Genomic DNA, 20501 nt, shown 5'->3' on the forward strand with positions numbered 1-20501 from the left:
AGCATCGGCTGCTTGATGGGTAATAATGGTTGGGATTTATATGATTAACAATTTCTGCAATTGCAGCGGTTAGATAATGAAAACAAGATTTGAAGTGATGATAAACCTCAGGTTTTACATACAATTTTACATCCAATCCAACTAAAATGATTGCCTGATTAAATGCAGAGATAAGTTCCGATAATAATCCAGCCTTGTTTGGTCGTAAAAAATTTCACAAGTCAGACTTGATATTCCCTAATCTAACAGGAGTCCAAGTTTCTTATCTGTCTATCTAATGACACAATCTACGCAGCATTCTTGATTCAGTCTCACATTATTATACATTTACAGTTACACCCTCCGTTGCAGCCCCTCTAAATGTTTAAAAAACAAGGCAGTAAGCACCGCTTGGTTGAATAGAAAACGTATTTTTTCAGTAACAGAGAAACCACTCTTGGAGTGGTAATGGGTCCTGCTAGATTAATCTGCCGTTCCTGTAATCACAAATTGCTTGAACGTGATAGTGAATGGGAGACTTATTCCCCAAAATTGAAAACCATTCTTGGGGTCGAAACCTGAATAGTGCTGATTTAACCTGCTGTTCCTGTCATCACCTCACCAACGGTGACTCAGAAACTTTGGACAACAACCAAATTTATCAGCAAGGTAATGATCATTGGCCAAACAGCAAGGATGGTATCCGAGAGACTCAGCTACACAGAGCCCCACAGACCGAGGTAAAGGGCCAAGAAGGCTGTAAGTCATAGTCAGCGGTATATGCCAGAGACAAACAAGAGCTCCGTGAGCAGCTAGAGTTCTAACTTGAGATTTTCGACACCCAGGATCCCTTCCATAGGATGATATGGTAAGCTCTGACTCAACACAACCTGTAAATTTTGCAACTTCATTTGATCCTATTTTATTTTTGTCAGTATTTTGAACTTCTAAAACCTTAGCAGGGCGAGTTGACTCTATATGTACCAATAAAAGAGAGAAAATGCGTGAGCAAGAAGACTCAAACCACCACCTGCACCACAACAGCGAATGGAATGTCGAAGAATAAATTGCTAGTATAACCTTGAATTTTATTTTTAACATGTGAGAAGGATACCAGAAATGACCTATGTCAACAAACCAATTAGGAACTTACATGACGACAGGCCACAAAGAACTACCCAATATCTCTCTTTATATACAGCTTCCTCATATGCACGATGAAGGTGCTTGAAGTCGAGAAACACACTTCCTACGCCTACCTTCCCAGCAGATGTTTTTCGTAAATTACATTGTTCTGAGCTTTGCATTTCCACTGGTTGGTAGCCATACTTCAATGTAGATGCTTCATGTCTCATAATTTAACATTCAAGAAATCCATGATCCAGATTTTCTGACTTCTGCCAGCTACAACCAGTTGACCAGCCAAGGACGCCTTGAATCAAGTCAATGCTTGAGCAGGCACTTACCTGAAAAGATGCGCAAGCAAAACAGCTTGTCAAGAATTCAGAATTGAAGCGGCACCGAGTTAATCTGTCAATTAGCTCAGTTAACTCAGGTAGTCGCATGGTAACAAAAGAAGATGGACTTGTGAAAGTTGGACTCTGTTCTTGGAATAGGTTCTCCATGCGAAATCCAACAATACTCAAGCCTGCTAAGCAAGGAAACTATGGTACGGTTTTCTAAGAAATAAGTATGTGCGATAAGAAGATATGAGAAATTGAAAAATAAGACTATCCATGGGTACCAGATTGGTAAGATCTCCTTCAATGTGAAATAGCATGACTCCGACGCCTTTTATCTTGTCAACCTCTGCCTGGTCATCAAAGGCATGTCAAAATGGTAGGTAGGTAAAAAGTTGAGATAACTGTATTAACCAAAGTAGATCCTTACCACACAAGAACAGATCATTATTCCAGCAGCCGTTAAAGCAGCAGTTACTTCCGCCATCATCCCTGTCCCCACAACAATATCCAGATGCTGGAATCAGTCAGCAACAGAACAGCTTAAACTGATTACAGATTATTTATTTTAGCCTTTTTAGGCAAGAAGTCATATAGAAACATGGCAACCTTAAACCAGCTCATTCCACCATACATTTACAACCCAAGATGACTTTTGCAAACCAATAACACAATTAACCAAAAGCTGAAAAGTCAATAACTGCCGCAACCTCAAGAACAGAAGCCAATTAAAAGAAACAGAGAAAAACAGAAGTGTATAAGCTATGTCCCATGAGTGTGGGGGTGCGGACACAGGTGTAGAGCAGTTTCAAAAAACTTGGATGAGGGGACAAGGCTATACACACACATAATCCATAAAATATATGGACCATGAAAGGTATGGATCCCATGAACTACTGTTCATCGTCCATCACATGAGATCTGATGGGGAAAAAGCATGGACAGTTCAGGGATGCTACAAATTTGAATGTCTATACCCATTTTCACCTCCCATTCTTTAGATCTCATCTGTCAAATCTCACGCAATGCTATCCTATGACCCTATATATGTGTGTGTAAAAGATTTTTTATTTATTATTCATACTCATGAACTACAGAGAGTCTAAGTATGCAAAAAAAAAAAAAAAAAACTATTTAATGTCTTGCATGGACTGCACCCATGTCCAGCTGCATGGCACCCTTCCAGGTGAGTCTGTGTGTGGCATAGTGTATAATTCATCTGCAAGACGGCGTACATAATTCATCTGCACTGTGACAAGATCTAAAACCAATTGGCTTGCAACAAATTTAGTTCCATAAGGGAAATTGACAGAGCAAGAACAAGAATGTCTAGATGGAGGATCACCTCCTTGATTGACTGAAACAACACAGAGCCATTGGATGGACTGTCCTTCAAGATTGTGCCAGAATGCTACTTTCCCAGACCGCCAGGTTTCTAGGCCAGATAGTACTTCCTTATACAAAGGAACATGTTTCTGAGGCAACACAGAAAGACCACTTTCTTGAGACAAAAAATCTCCATTGATCTTCAAGCTCATCTTCTGCAAGTTCTTGTTATGTTTCCCATTCACTTTTGGGGTGCCCAGCTTTCCTTGAACATGATGAATATTTTCATGACTGTTTCTTGTTGACAATCCTGAAACATTCATCAGTATTTTCCTCCACATTGATTTCTCCTCTCTAGAAAGATCTGGAATAACATTGATTGGTTCAACACTGCACTTGTTATCTGCAACAAAGTTGTTGACCGCCTCTGCTGTTATTTCAGCAGCTGAAAGTGCAGCTTGCTCTCTCAGGAACTGAACATAATAGAAATTAATCAGTTGATAAAGTAAATTTCAAATAATTGAAAAAGAGATGATCAAGAAAAACTTGCCTTCATGATCTTATGTCTAGCACTGCGGGTCTTTGCATGTTGCAACCATTGCTGATGGCGCTGGAATGCAGTTTTGCTTGATAAAGCCTAAACCACATAACCATGCAATCACCCACCAACATGAGCGTTAACTGAAAATGCAGTATATCTTCATAACAAAAAAAAATTGCTTGACAGGATACACAATGTACAGAAGGTTATTTGTGTCAAATAAAAGTAGCTGCAACAATGGTGCCTTCCCTTTCCACTAAGAAGAAGGATGTATGAAAGTTTTTGTCATTCCAGCATTTATGTCAAGAGGTGAAAGTTGAAATTGATTGGAAGATCAAATAATTAATGTTATTGAGTGGATCAAGCAACCTAATGCACCAAATTGTTCATTTATTCCTTCCCACATTAAACAAAAAGAATCAAAAAACAATTTTCTTTTTGGATCAATAAATTCTCTCCTCATTTTTTAGAAATCACTAAATGACAAGCGGCAAACTATTTAGCTGGACAGCTAAATGTGGTACTAACGTTGTATGTGATAATCTCCACAACTTCAGCATTGACAAGCACATGTGTAGGAGACACAAGATTCCCATTAACCTGCAAATAAGCAGCTGGGTTAGATGATTCCTTAGATTTAGTATCTTTTTAAAACCATAGGAGAAGCGAAGAACTAATATGTAACCTTTGCAGCCACCATTTTGTTGCCAATTTCTGTATGTATCTGATAAGCATAGTCAACAACTGTAGCTCCTTTAGGCAAGTTCTTAATCTGCACCATAAGATGCAAAGAACATGTATTTGTAATGATGACAAACATGGCACAAATGTGATCCTAATAATGGTGACACAATAAGCTCCCTTACCTCACCCTTTGGTGTGAAAACAAATACACGGCTCCCTAAAAGGTCTCGGGTTACAGTATCCACAAATTCCCTGGAACTCATATTCCCAACAAATTCTTCTTGCCATTCTCGAATCGCATTAAGCCAGCCAATCTACAATTTTTGAACAGTTCCATGCAAATATTTAAGAATCGATCTATTCACATACATTTTAAAGGCAAATCAGAACATCCAACTGACTCATATTATTATTACCCTGAGTGCAATATCTGCATTGTTCAGGCAAGCAGCTTTTGTTCTCATGTTCCTACCAGAAATGTTATTATGCCTGCTTGTGCTAATTCCTTGTTCTTTCCCACTGTAATGAGCAGCAATACCTCTTTCAGCTATCAGATCCATGTCCGCAGTTCGTATCTGCCAAGAGTGAAAAATGTTAACTAATAATTTAAAGTGCAGATAAGTGTTTGTGGAACTGTACAAGTATGACTAAGCTACCGAACTGAGGCTCATCAAGTCCATGAGCACAAGGATGGTAAGGAAATGACAAGTTGAAACCCGCGGGGAAACAGATCAAGTCCATAAAGATCACCTGAACTTCCAATCTAAACATGCTCTCATAAAGAAATGGTATCACTGCAGTATGCAGGCTTTGGTAGCCATTAGGTTTTGGTGTAGCTATGTAATCCTTCATCTGTTGTCAATTGAAAGAAGAAATACTTTTATTTGCACCAAAAATAATAATATATATAAAAAATCAGCAAGGGAATACATAGATGCTCACAGCTCGAGGGATAGGAGTCCAGATGCCATGAACAAGACCAAGAACATGATAGCAAATCTGAAACAAACAGGGAAAGAACAAGCAAGTCAATAAAAGTAAAACTTCAGTTTAACAGCCGAACATCCAAACAACCCACCTGCTGAGCAGCACATAAAGGTCCTACTCCAATGCATGGCTTTGGGCTGACAACAATGCGAAGCTGGTAAAACAAGCACTATGGTAATTAACTTAAAGAGCAAGTTGATCCATACCAAGTTATCTGGAGGCATAACTCTATAAGTATCAACCAAAATATGCTTTGCTTTCAAAATTTGGTAAACGAACCTGTGCAATTTGATTGACCTCATGAATTGACCCCTTTGACTTCAGAATAGCCTTATATATGCTGCAGTAGGAAAAGATTACCATCAGTCATAGAAAAAGATGCCACCTGAGAGCTAACAGATTTGACAAACGTAACAGATAACACATGTTGCATGAAGGTGCCCATGCATGTTGATGCTTCCCTTGTTCATGTGAATGCATATACATACATGCATTTGGGAAAACACATACAGGATATGCAAAGATGAACTTACAGATGGATTGCCATGCCCAAGTTGACCCCATACAGGTTAAGGTACAGCTGTCAGTGTTTTTTACGTTATACACTAAGTAAACTATATAAAAATACACACACACAGAGTTGCTGCCACCACACCAACATCTTCTTTCATGTGACATAGCATAAAGGTGGATGTTGATTAGCTTAGTTCAGAAGAATCTTAACAATTGAAGCTTTTAAAAATGCATATAGTTGCTTTTCTCGAGTGTGCATTCCTTCCCAGTTTCTATTCGTTCTAAAGAAATTGTCTTGATAAAAAAAACCTCTGGTGCATATACATGCATTGTTCCCAGGTTGTAAAATATGGATTCTTTCTATGTTACGTACGTTCATTCATTTGCCTGTGGATACAAAAACACAAGCGTTGAACTATGATCTTAGTGCCTACTGCTTTTGCTTATGCTTTTGCCTATGCTTATGCTTATGCTTCTGCTTCTCAGAATGTGAAAGCCAAATGACATTTTAACCACTACGCCTATGAATCTTATTTAGAGATGCCAAGGACAACAAAAGCATCTTTGCTCTCAGAGCTATGAGTTGCATTTTGCTCTACAGCCATGGGCTCATGAAGCACCCTTGTCATGTACACCCTGCAAATTAGGTGTCAGTCCCTTGCTAATATGGGTGGACACAGATGCGGATATTGGAAACTGCAAAACATATGTTGATTTTTTTTATTACTTTATACGTTATGCATATCAATAATAACTGTATGGCTTGTTTTGCATAAAATCTTATTGTTGTCAATATATATATATATATATATATATATATATATATATATATATATATATATAGATATAACCCCCATGTGATGTAGCCATGAAGTTATTGGGAGTATTATTGGAGAGCTCAAGCAACACACAGTCATAGTCAAGCAACAGTCTAATGGTAAGGGTCAAATACTAGTAGTAAAATACTAAAATGCCATGAGATCAAGTAGAATTATTTTGACTATGAAACAATGAGGTAATAGAGAGCCTGGAAAGGAAATTGGGGACAACAAGAAATTCAGCTATCAATCATGAAACATCTTCATCTAAAGCAATCTACAAAGTTGACCATCATACTTAAGCGACATACGAGGTTCTGGAAAACTTGGAAGTTGGAACATTGGGAAATATAGAAATTTCTCAAAGTGCTATTACATAGAGCAGTTAAACTAACTTTGCGATCGTAGTATCTGAATGATCAAGTTTGAAAATTGAAACACATCAACAAGGTCCTTTCAACTTATATTTAATATTTCTAGCATGAAGTATCAGATAAACTTTTCCATAAAGACATATGAGTGAATCATGCAAACTAATTGGGATAGCAAGGAGTCAGAAGTTTGTGTATGCCTGTATGGTCTTTGGTAGAAACATCCAGCAATTTTACTTGGAATTCTAACATGAAATGTCAGATAAACTTTTCCACAAAGATATATGAGTGATTCATGCAAACTAATTGGGATTCCAAGGAGTCAAGAGTTTGCGTATGGTCTTTGATAGAAACATCCAGCAATTTTACTAGATAGTATTCCAGAATCTATGATTTTCTCACATGAATTGACTTTTGAATCCTAGCAGAAGCTCAAGAGATACAAAACAAGAATCCTGCATCTTGTGCATAAAGGTGGATTTAGTTTGACTTGACAGAAAACTAATTATCAATTGCATTGCATAGTACAATTATCATATTTGGCTATCGAATCAAAGAGGTCCTGATCAGCATCACATCAGGTCTTGATTAGGGTATTGACTTGCGGAGATAAGAAGTCAAAAGGGAGCAAAAAAAAAGTACTTACCTATATGGGTCCTTACAAACTGAATGAACATCCACGCTAACAGTCATAAGTTCCAGGAATTGGTCCTTCTCAATATTTTGGACTAGGATCCTCTTGGCCTGAAATCAGACAAAATAGTTAAGAACATCAGATGAAGAACCAATGTCATGCATTATCTAGACGACCCCAACAATTCAATTTGTTGGGACCCCCTCAGGACACATTTGATTGTCCTCATCGCCAGAAACATTAATTAATATGGATACCTCATCAAGTTCCTTGCTATGCTCTTTACAAAGCTCACTAATCCTTCTCTGTATCTCAGCATACTCATGAGCATTTGTGTACATAAATGACAAATTTTCTAGCTCTGACTGCCATAGAAAATCACCATATCGCATCAGCATAAGGAAACGAAAATATGGAAGAAGGATAACTATAATTCACAAAATCCAGGAAAACCATCTATCTGCAAAGTTCCTCAAATGTTTAAAAGAAAACACACCAAAGGACCATAAATAGCCAAATTGCCAACAGGAAGTTTTCCCAAAATAAAATCTAAAGTCCAACTTGCTGACTACGTAATCAATCCCAATCCCAATGACTTCTTTAAGTTCCAAAATCCTGCCAATTTTTTGATGCCAACAAAAAAATGGAAAGGATTGGGATTGATTACATAGTCAGCAAGTAATCTTCTTTTTAAAAAAAGAAATAACAGACTCAGGCACTAATTCTAGGGGAAGCCCCTTTCCAAGTTAATCAGAAATGAAGATTACAAGTGAAAGAGCTCTGGACATACCTTAATTCGATACATCCCAAGCAGTTTTGCTAGGGGAGCAAAGACTTGCAATGTCTCTAATGCAATACTTGACTGTATATTGAAAGCAAGAAATGAGGAAAAAGACAAATCATTGTGCTAAAAATGGAAATTTGATCATTACCTGCTTATGTTGAGGCATGTGGGAGAGTGTGCGCATGTTATGCAATCTGTCAGCCAACTTGACAATAATAACACGAACCTATACAGATACAAGTCAGAGAGTCAACATTATGTTCCATGTAGATTAAATTGCGAGAGTCTGTAGGAAATACCTCTTCTGTCATTGCCAGAAACATCTGCCGAAGATCATCAGCTTTTACATCTTGTGCTGAGGTTGTTGCATTATTATATTGCAGCTTCCCCAGCTTAGACACCTGCAATAAGAAGCATTTGAAATTTAATGATACCAGACAAATTTTTAGTATTAACTCAATAATCAGTAATCACAAAAGTGCAAGCATCTCAAACCTTAGTTTCTCCCTCAACAATGTGACGGACAGTAGCACCAAATTCTTCTTCAATTCTTTCAAAAGTAACAACTTTTGTGTCCTCAACAGTATCATGAAGCAATCCAGCAGCAATTGATTCCCAGTCCAAATCCTGGTGATCAAGTGTATTGTGGATAAAAAAAAACAAATACAAAGCGGCAGTCAAATGGGCGTCAATCAAAAGCAATAGCCTCCAACAATAACTGCTCTATCAGGATATGTGGACTTTCATCACATTCAAATACTAACCAATTCCCCAAGAATCCTAGCCACTTCAACCGGATGAATGATGAAGGGTTCACCACTTCTCCTTTTCTGTCCATCATGAGCTTCAAATGCCAGCTGCACTGACCAGCAAAAGCAAGTTTATATGACATTTTAACTGTTATTAGGTTCCTATTTGTAAGAGATGACATATGCCTCTTATGATAGAAAAAATCATATGACATTTTCCAATTCAAAGATTCAAATTACCATATACCTTCAAGGCATTCTTGACTAAATGCAACTCATTTGGTGGAAGATATGAAATGGACTGCTTCAAATCCTGAGACCAACAGAAATATAAGAAACACTGATATGAAAGAATGTAAATTTATTATATATCTTCTTTCATATGTACATAATTGAAGATATCAATAGGTGACTAATATTCATTTTTCCTCTTTTTTCTAGAAATATAGAAGTCTTCGCACTGACTGCGTCAGCTATTTATAAAGAAATCACATAGTGGAATAAGAGGAATAGGGTGTTAGTGGAACCTAGGATCACATCAGATAGGATAAACTTCTGGAACAAGCATCCCCCAGGAATGGATGCTTAACAGCTACAGATTTTACCAAACTTGCAAATGCAAGTCGTGTCTGTTGGACCTGAAGTTAGGTACATGAGGTGACATGACATAAAAATTCGTCAATTTAGTTTTTGAATATTAACAAATTGCAAAATTTGAAAATAAGAAAAAAAAAGAAGTAGAAAAGTTTCTCCCTATGAGAAAACATGAATTGCATGAGCATATGAAAATAACAAGTATTTGCTACCTACAACGTGAATAATTTCATTAGAAACAATAAAAATTGACTATTTAAATTATTTCCAATACTTAAATGGATGTCAAAATGACTTCCTCCTTGGAGTGTTGAAACATCTTAATGGTCATAAAACATGAAATTGTTTATTTTGGAGATGGAAACATGTACGTTTTCATTAGAAACAATAAACAACTATTTAGATTATTTCCAATACTTAAATGGATGCCAAAATGACTTCCTCCTAAATTATTTCCAATACTTAAATGGATGCCAAAATGACTTCCTCCTTAAGAGTGTTGAAACAACTTAATGGTCACAAAGCATGAAACTGTTTATTTTGGAGAGGAAAGCTCTTACGCGAAAAACCATAAAAAATCTATATTTATTGCATAGAACCAGACCCAAATTTTATTATTTTCCTTTAAGAATACAAGAATGCCTTTCATGATGAACTTAGTTTTCAGCCTTAAAAAATTGATATAGTTTTAAAGTCCAAACGAAACCTGCACCTTTCTATGTTTTCAAGCTGTAAAGTAAATTACACTTTGCACCATACTCTAACATATGATATGGTATCATTTCTCTTCATAGTTACATTATGCAATGTAATGTACTGTGTGACACATCACGTTACATAAAACACAATTATGAAATAAGCATATGTTTAACAAAAGATTCAAATGTGAACAACTTTCTATATAACGCAGTACACTTTGATTAGTATGTGATAGGTAAATTGCTTGTGATAAACATTCTTAAAAGGAGGGAAAATATACATCTTCCAGCAGAGCACAAAGTTTTGGAACACATCATACCTCCCATAGAATCTCTGGAGATATTGCATCTGAACCATCTGATGAAGAAGATGATGTTGAATAGAGCCTCCATCCATTACAAGCACCAGAAATTCCACATGATTTATGAAATCCTCCTAAGACAGCAGAATCAACTGATTCAAGGAAGCCCAGGCCTTGAATGCAAGCGATTTCACAATTCCATGGAGTCTACAATAACACGATTTTGACCATTAAAACTACATATATTTGTATACACTAAGAGCGATAATAATCTTAAGTTTTGATACGAGCAGTTTAAGCTTTAATCGATTAGAGAAGAATTTGGCATTACATGTCTAAACTTAGTTTAATGAATTAAACATGAAAATAGATTATACATACCTAACCAAAATGTATTTTCAAATATATGACATTTTTCTGTGACCAAGCATTTGGCTACCATGAAGTATTCATTAGGCAAGGAATGCCAAAGAAGACAAATACACAAGAGTAAATATCCATGCATACATGTGTGAGCAACTAACCATGTATAAGAAAGAGAGAGAGAGAGAATCTATAACGTGATTCCGACACAAGAGAACACAAATCAGGTGCATGTCTCTTCTCTTCATACTGATCTGATATGATTAAGTTGTCTCTCGGTCATATTTCACTTAATATGAAATTAACTTTTTTGACCATGTAATTACCATGACCAGTACACATGGAAAAAGAACAACTTAGGTGACGGCTACTTGTATGTCATAGTGCTAGAATTTCCAGCTAAATCTACACATGAAAACTGCATTGAGAAGATCGGTATGTTGTTGTCCATACACAATTATGGTACTTTGCTTTCTAAATACGGACTATTGTAAACTTACATGCAGCATATTCCATGTGTTTTGCAACATAGGCCCCATCACCAAAACAATGGTAGTCGGGACAGAAAGAGGACACCATTTATGTCTGTTTCTCATTTGTTGGAGCAAAGGCAAGCATGGATATAGGGAGCTTCAGTTACAAGTCAGTTAAAAAAATGATAGCTAAGACCAATGCATGGAAATGTAGGAAAGAGGTGGATTGATTAAATTAACATACCTCAAAACATGACTTCAGTAGTCATCTATTTAATATCCCCTGAAACAGGAGCTGTTGTTTTAATGTCTATACAAGATATGAATGACATGATCAACGTTTTTTTTCCAATTGCATGTCAGAAGGAATCGGTGCTGGAACGAGTGATCCATTTGCGATTGTGAGGGACCTACTGAATAACCACCTCAAAAGATTGATGCAGACACAAATTTTTCATTAATGCCTTCAAAGTCTAATTGAAACATAAGGACAAATTAGATATAGAAAATTATGGATAAAATGAAGATCTATCAGGAACTACGATTTTTGATGTGGTCGAATTTTTCCAAGCGCGTGAAATGTTTGACAAAAAGAAATTAATGTTCTTTGACAGAAACCATGTACATATATTTGATAAAATCATAAATGCTATTCATCATCATCTAGCAGTTTTCATGTTAACCAAGACCATATCGTGTACAATTTTTTGGAAATTTGCATCCAAGAAAGAAAAACGGCTTAGCTGATGATGTGGTATTGAAATTTTTAACTGAACGGTGATGCCCAACATCCCCACCCATGCCAACCAGCACTTGGAAAGGGTCTGCTTCATCCCTGTCCGTAACTAGTTTAGTTGGATATGCATCAGTAACTCTTCTGATCTTCCTTGATCCAGATACTTATCTTGAAATTGGCTTACAGATAAAAAGAAATGAGAAAAGCCTAGAATCGAGACTTAAGAGGAGACCGATGAAAATATTTGCAGCTCATCAACAAGGTTGCTGTTACTCAACGCTAGAAAATTGCCAAGCTTTTGCTGCAACTATATCCGCTATTCATCCAGTAATCCTTTACTTCGCGGAGCTTACCAAGGCTCCATCTAATTGATTGTTTGGCATGGAAATATCTCAGCCGAAAATCTGAAGACTAATGATACTTGTTCTTGACTTACTCTCTAATACCACACTCATCAAATGCTCGAGGTTCAAACTTTACACAAAAAGAGAAAAAGAAGGAATAACAGATGACTATCCTTAGGAAAACATCGCTATTTCTCACATAAGAAAGAATAAATTTCTCCCAGACTGCGATAAACTTCAGATAACAAGTACACACAAAAGGGAGCCCAGAATTACATCAATTCTAAAGTAGAGATGACGGTCACCAATACAGAAGCAAGCGCCATGCAATCCATGGCCATTAATAATGTAATATACATGCGGTGACGAGTAATTTAGTAAAGATCACAAAATTGAAGCAACCAAATACCGTAATTAGAGAATCGAGCTTACATATCTTCCATGGCGCTTGGAGTTCCTGGTCTCCGCCCTGCAGCTTTGAAATGTCGAAGAATGAGGCTGGGTGGTACTTGCAAGAAAGCCGCTCAGGACGCGGGGCGCCTTCCATGCACATGACAGGGCGCTGCACTCCCACCTGCCACTCACGTCTTGATTGACAAGCTTGCAACGATTCATACACTCCATAAGAACTGCATTGTATTCCCCGAAAAGGAGACATCAGGCGAGAAATAAAGAAACAAATGTCAAGCAAACAAATAGAAGAATGAATTCCGTCAAAGCTTACCGGAAATAGACGTTGCAGAAACCATCCCTAAGCGAAGAAATCGTAGAAGGATGCAAACGAATGCATGACTGGAAAAAGAGACGGTAAACAGAGAAGTTGGTATCTCTTCCCTCGTTTCTTCCGGTAATCGGAATTCGGAAGTTTGAAGAATCAAGAATAGATGGGCGCTCCTCTTTCTGGTTGAAGAAGGGCAGAGAAAGCAAAGGAGAAAGAATGAAGCGAAGGCAGACAGGATAACAAGCGAGAGAGAGAGAGCAGGCCGGCGTTCAGCCAAGGCCACACACGCACCACACCCTCATTTGTTGAGATATTTCTCCTGGAAAGGGGACGATTTCTTTGCTTCTTTTTCCTTTTTTGTGGAGTTTTTAAATTAAATGTTTTTTAAAGCGACTAAAAAAAAATTCTGGAGCCGACTCCTTTAACCTGTTCGACTTCGGTTGCCAACCATGAATAAAATCTGCCTTTTCATGTTCCTCCGGTTTTATCCTCATTTAAAGATTTCATGTGAACACTCTTAATAACCACAAATATGCATATATATATATATATATATATATATATGTGATGACAACCTATCACAGCAATTCAAACTACTTTTTTCCTGTTAAATAAATAATATAAGCATTAAATGGGTAGAAAATAGAGTTAACTGTTTATATATGCAAAGATGTAAAAGTTCAATAGTTATTCAAGTTGCTACCTAAAATTCTATTATTGATGGTATGGTTGGTTCAACATAAATGCTATTATTGGTTTATATTCTTAAAACAGAAAACCATTGTTTTTAAAGTTCATAAAAAGTTTTTATGCATTGTGAACTCTTAAAAGTTTTGACACTTTGATTTTCCATTTTATATAACATATATACATCAAATAAAAGTTGTTGGTACCGTCCAATCTCTCTCTCCCTCGCAAAGAAAGAAATAGAATAAATCGGATTTTTTGGGGGGAGGGGCAGATACTTGAGGTTCTTCAAAGAATGGAAATTCATTTTGGAAGTATCGACGTTCCTTCTTACCTAGAAATTTCTAGCTCGGCCAATGACAGAAGACTCATAAAACAGCAAGTCTGTAATAAGCAGAAGCCTCTTGACCTCCTCGGTTTGATGTTTTTTTTTTAATCTAATAAAAAGAAGTTTCTTTGAAGATTTGAGCTCTTAATGGTGCCAATTTAATGAATGTAGACTTTTCATAACTGCACTTTCCAAATGAACAGAGAAACTGCGCCCATTGGGCGCCTTTAGACCCCATTTGAAAGTTGATACAACTTTTGAAAACCAAAAAGTTCCGCACGTAGCTTTATCCACAGGTAAAAGTTTCTTGGGTTGAAAACTTTTCTTATTTGCACTAGCACAAAGAAAACCTTTTCCAAGTAAATCTTAAAAATCTCATGAAATTCAAACAGAGACTTAGAATTTTGAGTGAGTATGAAAAATATTTTTCTTACCGCCTAAAAGAGAGTCGAAGTTCCCATCCAACCCCTTGTCCCCATATATGACTTGGTTGTGGTGTCTTGGGATGTCGTCCCCGCCACACTTCAACTTCTGTGTCAGTGGTCTTCTTTTATAGCACAAGCAAAAATTCGAAACAAAAATTGGTCACCCATTATTGTGCCAACCCCTCAAGATGCTTTCACTTTAAGGCATGAATAAGTAAATGAAACTATTAGGGGTGCAGATATGCAGTGAGTTTGTGAAATTGGAATGGTGGATGGCCCTGATAGAGGCAAAAAAGAAGAGAAGCTGTGCTCTCTGGTAAGGGAGGAGATATTATATATATATATATATATATATATATATATATATATATATATATATATATATATATATATATATATATATATATATATATATATATATATATATATACGCCTACCATTTAGAAGACATTATATATGTGTGTGTGTTTGTGAAAATTTTGTATAAGCAAAACAGCCCATAATCATAACGCCTACCATTTAGAAGACATTATATGTATATGTGTGTGTTTGTGAAAATTTTGTATAAGCAAAACAGCCCATAATCATAACTTATAGAATGTAAGTTGAATGATGTGAAAAAAAAGGGATCAATTTGTTGGTAATTTTTGCATGTTGTTAAATAAAAGCAGTGAAATTTTTCTTGGGTACACCTCGAGCATAAGAGAAATTTTTCAAGGAAAGAAAATTTCACCCTATTTGCGTTCTTACTTATTTTTTGTCATTTTTTATTTTCTTTCTTTATGAGGGTATGAACTGTTCTAGATTTCGTGTTTGAATTCGTAGGGACACGACGAAGGCACTGCCAGGATCCAGATGTCTATTGAACTCTTTGGGAAAAAACATAAATGAGTTTGAACCCAATTGCCAACTATGTTTCATTTCTTTTCACTGACTGATTATAGTTGGGTTTTTACTATGTACTGTCTTATTTGTTAATTGGCATTATTGGAAAAGGGTTTGGTTGGCACTTTAATATTGCACTCACTGTTTTGGAGACACTTGCATGTGAAACTTTATAGGCCATCTGCATTTTGATGGTGAAAATAGTATAGCCATTTGTGCAGAATATTATTTCCATTAGGGGAATGGGGATATATATGAGAACATGTTTGGGGTGGAATCATATACATTTGATTATGTTGTTCCAAAATCCTTACAATATAAGTAAAAAAGTGTTAGGAATCATGGAAAAACCCTGCTTCTTAGGTTGCCCCATTCAATGAGATAAAAAGCAATCAGTCTTTCCATCAAGTCATCGTTAAAGTTGCCTATGCTCCTAAAGTTTATGGTTATCATGTAAAAATAACAATTTACCTATGATACTAGCTAGAGCTTCACCCTTCTGTCTAGTAGGATCGATTTTAAAATCCTTCAAGTTGAATAGAAATGAGAATTCGATGTTTGAGCTTAAATTGTTTGATGACATTAATATGTAAATTCTTGCCTTTGACATCAGCGGGTTTAATCATATGTTAAAAAAACAGTATTTACCGATGCCAATGGATCATATCTCAAGCAGATCTGCTTCATAAAAGTTGGGTATATATATATTTAAAGAACATCCCATTAAGAAATTTAAATGGATTTGGAGTTAAGAAATGACGTCCAACCTGATTCAGAATCAATTCAAAATAAATATTGGATCGGGTTCAGGTTGTGAATTTTAAATCAGATTCAGATACTTCATAAATCTTTTCATTCATATTTGAATTCAAATATGTGAACATCCTAAAAATTAGATATTGTAAAGGGTACATGGACAAACCCAACAATGGAAATGCTTAAAATGAGTGTTGAGATCACGTGATTTAAGGGACATTTGGATGGCACCCTCCTCTAACCGAGTTTTATAAAACCTAGGTTTTATGAAAACCAAGTTTTTTTAATGAGTTTTAGAAACTTTGTTTTTCTAATTGGGTGGCACATCCAAAACCTGGTTTTTGAATAACCGAAAGAGGATTAGGTTTTTCATTTCCTTTTACAAAATCAGGTTTTGTCAAAACTAGGTTTTCTTCAAACCCAGTTTTCATAGTTCCCAAACATTCCAAAACCTGGTTTTGAAGTGTCACCCAAACACCCCCTTAGGGTTCTCAACTTGGCGCCTTTTCTAACCTAACAAAAAGTTATATTAGGTGCTGGTTTGGTCAGGCACTTTGCTTTCTCCTTCTCTCAAACCCAAGGAAGTTTTTCATTTTAAAACTGCTATGATGGCTTGTTCTCTTATGCATAGACCATAGTGGAAACAAAGTCAAGATTCTCACATTTCTTTTAGGAAAGGGAAAAGATCATGTGACAGTCAATATTTTAGATTCAGCCACCACCCTTTTGCAATCATGTGTACATATTTTATATACTTTTTGTAATATATTAGACTCTTCTCATCTTCTGTTCAGTCTCTTGTTTGGCATATTTTGAGCACCAAAGAAGCATTATCGGGTCAAGCACACAAGGAATAACCATAAAAAAGTAAATCGAATTTAAATTCTCAATAAAGATAGAATCTTGACTACTGAATTATATACTTTTTTGCCAGCAGCAGATCTAATCACCTGGCTATATTAAAGATTTCAAATTGGAAAGATCAAAAGTTGGATCAGCACATGGGCTGCGTTCCATGGCATAATGTCTTAAAATTCGGTCTAATCTCGAGTTGCCCATTAACAAAAAGAATGTGTAGAATCTAAGTAGATTTCTTAATTATTGTCAAGAAAGAAGGAAGAAAAAATGCTTGAGCACATCAATAAAAAGCTGTCACCAAGAACTCATTCAATCTGGTGGGATGCTTGAATTCAAGAACTTGAAATCGAACAACTGAACAAAGGAAAATCAGTTCTTTGTCATCATCTGGTCTAACTGCTAGGAGTCTCGCTACATCCAGCTTGCATATAACGCCCAAATAGAAAAGCTAATCATTTGCTATCTGGTGCCTAAATAATGCACCACAGGTATATCTTATCGGATCAAACACACACCAAACACACACGGAATAACCATTATAGAGTTTAAAGTCTCATTAAAGTTAGAATCTCGACTATCAAATTATGTACTTTCTGTCAGCAGGAGATCTAATCACCTGGCTATTAAAGCTTTTAATTTGGAAAGATCAAAAGTTGGATTAGCACATGGAGTTCATGCTTTCATAACAGTGAAATCCCAAAAAATCGATTCCAGTGTCGTCAGGCAGCTGAGATCTTTCCAGGTTGGAATCAAGTGATGTGATTTCTCACATACACCAAACTCAATTCCGTAACTTCTCAAACCATGAAATCTAGACATCCATATGCTCCATATCCTCAAAGAGCTAAGATTTGGAGCGGGGCCTCTTGGATTTGTGTGTGCAGAAACTTTCAATCTCCTACAAAATTAACAGCTATGACCTCTGTAATCCAAGTCAATGAAAAAGGCTACAGAATTAAACCATTTTATCACCAGGTCGCTCAAGTTGCAACAGGCTTCAAGATAAGGATGTGAATCTGCCTCTTTACATGCTCAAATATCGTTTTCTTGGTAGAACTCTTGTTTCGTTTTGTGTGTGTGTGAGGAGCTCGGATGAAAATTTGCGGTTCGAAATCTAAAGAAGAAGAAGACTTTATTAATATCAAGCTTTCACGCTAGTGTCTAAAGACTAAATTCCAACTAATGGGCCTTGTATGCCGTTTTTTTCCAACCTACTTTATGAGAAAAGAGAAGCATTGAATGAACTCTTTTGACTTTGAATGCTTGAGAATTCTCACGCTGCACCGTTTTCTATTCAACTTTTCTTCATGCAGCAGGATCCTACCAGATCATGCCAATGCAGCTTAGGCATCGATCTCTCGATCTTCTCCAGCTTGGAGTTAGGATGCAACTATTACCAGATCAGACTAAAAAAATATTACTTAATCATTTGAGGGTTGAATTCAAATATGAAATCATCTTTAGTGAGAAATCTTGCATCGGATTTGATTTTTACTCCAACTGTGTCTTTCTGACTAATGCATTCGGATTTCAAATGGATTTCATTACCATATCACGGTACAAGAGCGGCAAACCGTTGACGTCTTGCATGCTTCTTCTAGAAAACCAATGCCTGCAGGTACCATTTTTCTCATCTAAAAATCTAAACCACTTGCTAAGCAAACTTACCAAGTTTCGCACAAATTGGCTGATTAATACATTAGGAATTGGCTGTTTAAATCTTACGAAATCGGAATTTTTTTTTTCGAAAATATGTTTCCGAGTGGTATTTCAAGAAATTCCTTTTTTACCCGTTAAGGCACGCGAAATTCTTTTTTGGCCCGTTAGAGCACTCTCATTTTGTCGTACTACTCAGGGTGGTGGAACCTCCACAACGGAAGACAGAAGCCTCTGTCGGATAGGTGATGTGCGAACATCAACGGGGAACGGCCGCTGGCACACTATGAAACACACACAAGAACCATCTTTCGATGTTAGAGGGCACTCTCGCATCGCAAGCAAAAGCCTCCCTCCTTACCCTGCCGCCTCCCCTCGTCGTCTCTCTCGCCCTCTCACTCTCCTGCTCCCCTCGTCGCCTCTCAAGCCCTCTAACTCTCTTCCTCTCTCTCAGTAGGGTCTGCCGTCCGCCGGCGGTCGGAGAAGAAGGAGAGAAAAGATGGTGCAGTACAATTTCAAGAAGATGACGGTCGTGTCGTCGGGAAAGGATCTGGTGGACATTGTGCTGTCGCGGACTCAACGGCAGACACCTACGGTGGTGCACAAGGGCTACGCTATTTCCCGCCTCCGGCAGTTCTACATGCGGAAGGTAAAGTTCACGCAGACTACCTTCCACGACAAGCTCTCCACCATCATCGACGACTTCCCCCGCCTCGACGACATCCACCCCTTCTACTCCGACCTCCTTCACGTGCTCTACAACAAGGACCACTACAAGCTCGCCCTTGCTCAGGTGAACACCGCTCGATCCCTCATCGGCCGTGTCGCCAAGGATTACGTCCGCCTGCTCAAGTTCGGCGACTCCCTGTACCGCTGCAAGTCCTTGAAGGTCGCTGCACTCGGTCGGATGTGCACCATCGTCAAGCGCATAGGTCCATCCCTCGCCTACCTCGAGCAGGTCCGCCAGCACATGTCCCGTCTCCCCTCCATCGACCCCAATACCCGCACCATCCTCATATGCGGCTTCCCCAACGTCGGAAAATCATCCTTCATCAACAAGATCACTCGCGCCGACGTCGACGTCCAACCCTACGCCTTCACCACCAAGTCCCTCTTCGTCAGCCACACGGACTACAAGTACCTCCGCTACCAAGTAATCGACACCCCCGGCATCCTCGACCGGCCGTTCGAGGACAGGAATATCATTGAAATGTGCAGCATCACCGCCCTCGCCCACCTACGTGCTGCCATCCTCTTCTTCCTCGATGTCTCCGGCTCTTGTTTTAGTGTCAAGGATTTTATTTTGTCAGAGTTTGTTAAACGTTGATTGATTTGTTGTTAGTATTGCTGTGCGTTGAAACAACTAACTGCCATGGTTGTTCTTGTATCATGAATTGCCTTCACACGGAGTTGACATAGGTATAATTAATTTGATCTCAGGGAGTTGGCAACAATTTAATGTTGCTTTGAAGGTGTGTCATGGTTGCTTATTAACAAGAACCGAATAAAAGGTTGGTGTATATTAGAGCTTTCAGCTGCTTTAGGGGTCCAATGTCATGTTTTCAAAGCGAAGTTGCTTTCTGGTTGCGCATTGTTGAATTCTGACTGCCCAAAAGTCATGGAAAGAATGAGTTGATATTTATTATGCACTTGCTGAGTCCACGGTTATCCACTGTTGTGGTGGACAAGCAAATAGCGGAAAATAAATTAAAGTACCTTTTCCTGATTTGGATGGTGCATTTCTTAATGTGTGGGGATTCTGGGGAATGGGATGCATGACCCTGATTTAGTGCTATTGAGGGACTCACTTTTGGTGGTGCTGCTAATTG

At 37.6% G+C, this 20501-nt stretch overlaps 2 protein-coding genes across 2 annotated transcripts; one reads left to right on the forward strand and one right to left on the reverse strand.

Moving 5' to 3' along the window:
* Nucleotides 1-1024: 1024 nt before the first annotated feature.
* LOC116254685 (putative GTP diphosphokinase RSH1, chloroplastic) lies at nt 1025-13386 on the reverse strand. The gene is made up of 24 exons (XM_031630222.2): nt 13081-13386; nt 12789-12985; nt 10459-10647; nt 9094-9159; nt 8862-8954; nt 8593-8724; nt 8397-8498; nt 8246-8323; nt 8104-8175; nt 7571-7678; nt 7326-7423; nt 5257-5317; nt 5069-5131; nt 4933-4989; nt 4741-4842; nt 4407-4565; nt 4173-4304; nt 3992-4078; nt 3835-3906; nt 3316-3402; nt 2785-3238; nt 1870-1931; nt 1724-1792; nt 1025-1445 (listed from the first exon to the last, which is right to left on the reverse strand). Exons 1-24 carry the CDS (start codon nt 13103-13105, stop codon nt 1338-1340), a joined length of 2673 nt encoding a protein of 890 aa, XP_031486082.1. The 5' UTR covers nt 13106-13386; the 3' UTR covers nt 1025-1337.
* Nucleotides 13387-19171: 5785 nt separating this feature from the next.
* Nucleotides 19172-19999, forward strand: LOC116255285 (nucleolar GTP-binding protein 1-like). Its single transcript, XM_031631061.1, has one exon. The coding sequence runs from the start codon at nt 19172-19174 to the stop codon at nt 19997-19999; it is 828 nt and encodes a 275-aa protein (XP_031486921.1).
* Nucleotides 20000-20501: the final 502 nt, after the last annotated feature.

Source organism: Nymphaea colorata, chromosome 5, assembly GCF_008831285.2.
Source record: "Nymphaea colorata isolate Beijing-Zhang1983 chromosome 5, ASM883128v2, whole genome shotgun sequence".
In the NCBI taxonomy this organism is placed as follows: domain Eukaryota; kingdom Viridiplantae; phylum Streptophyta; class Magnoliopsida; order Nymphaeales; family Nymphaeaceae; genus Nymphaea; species Nymphaea colorata.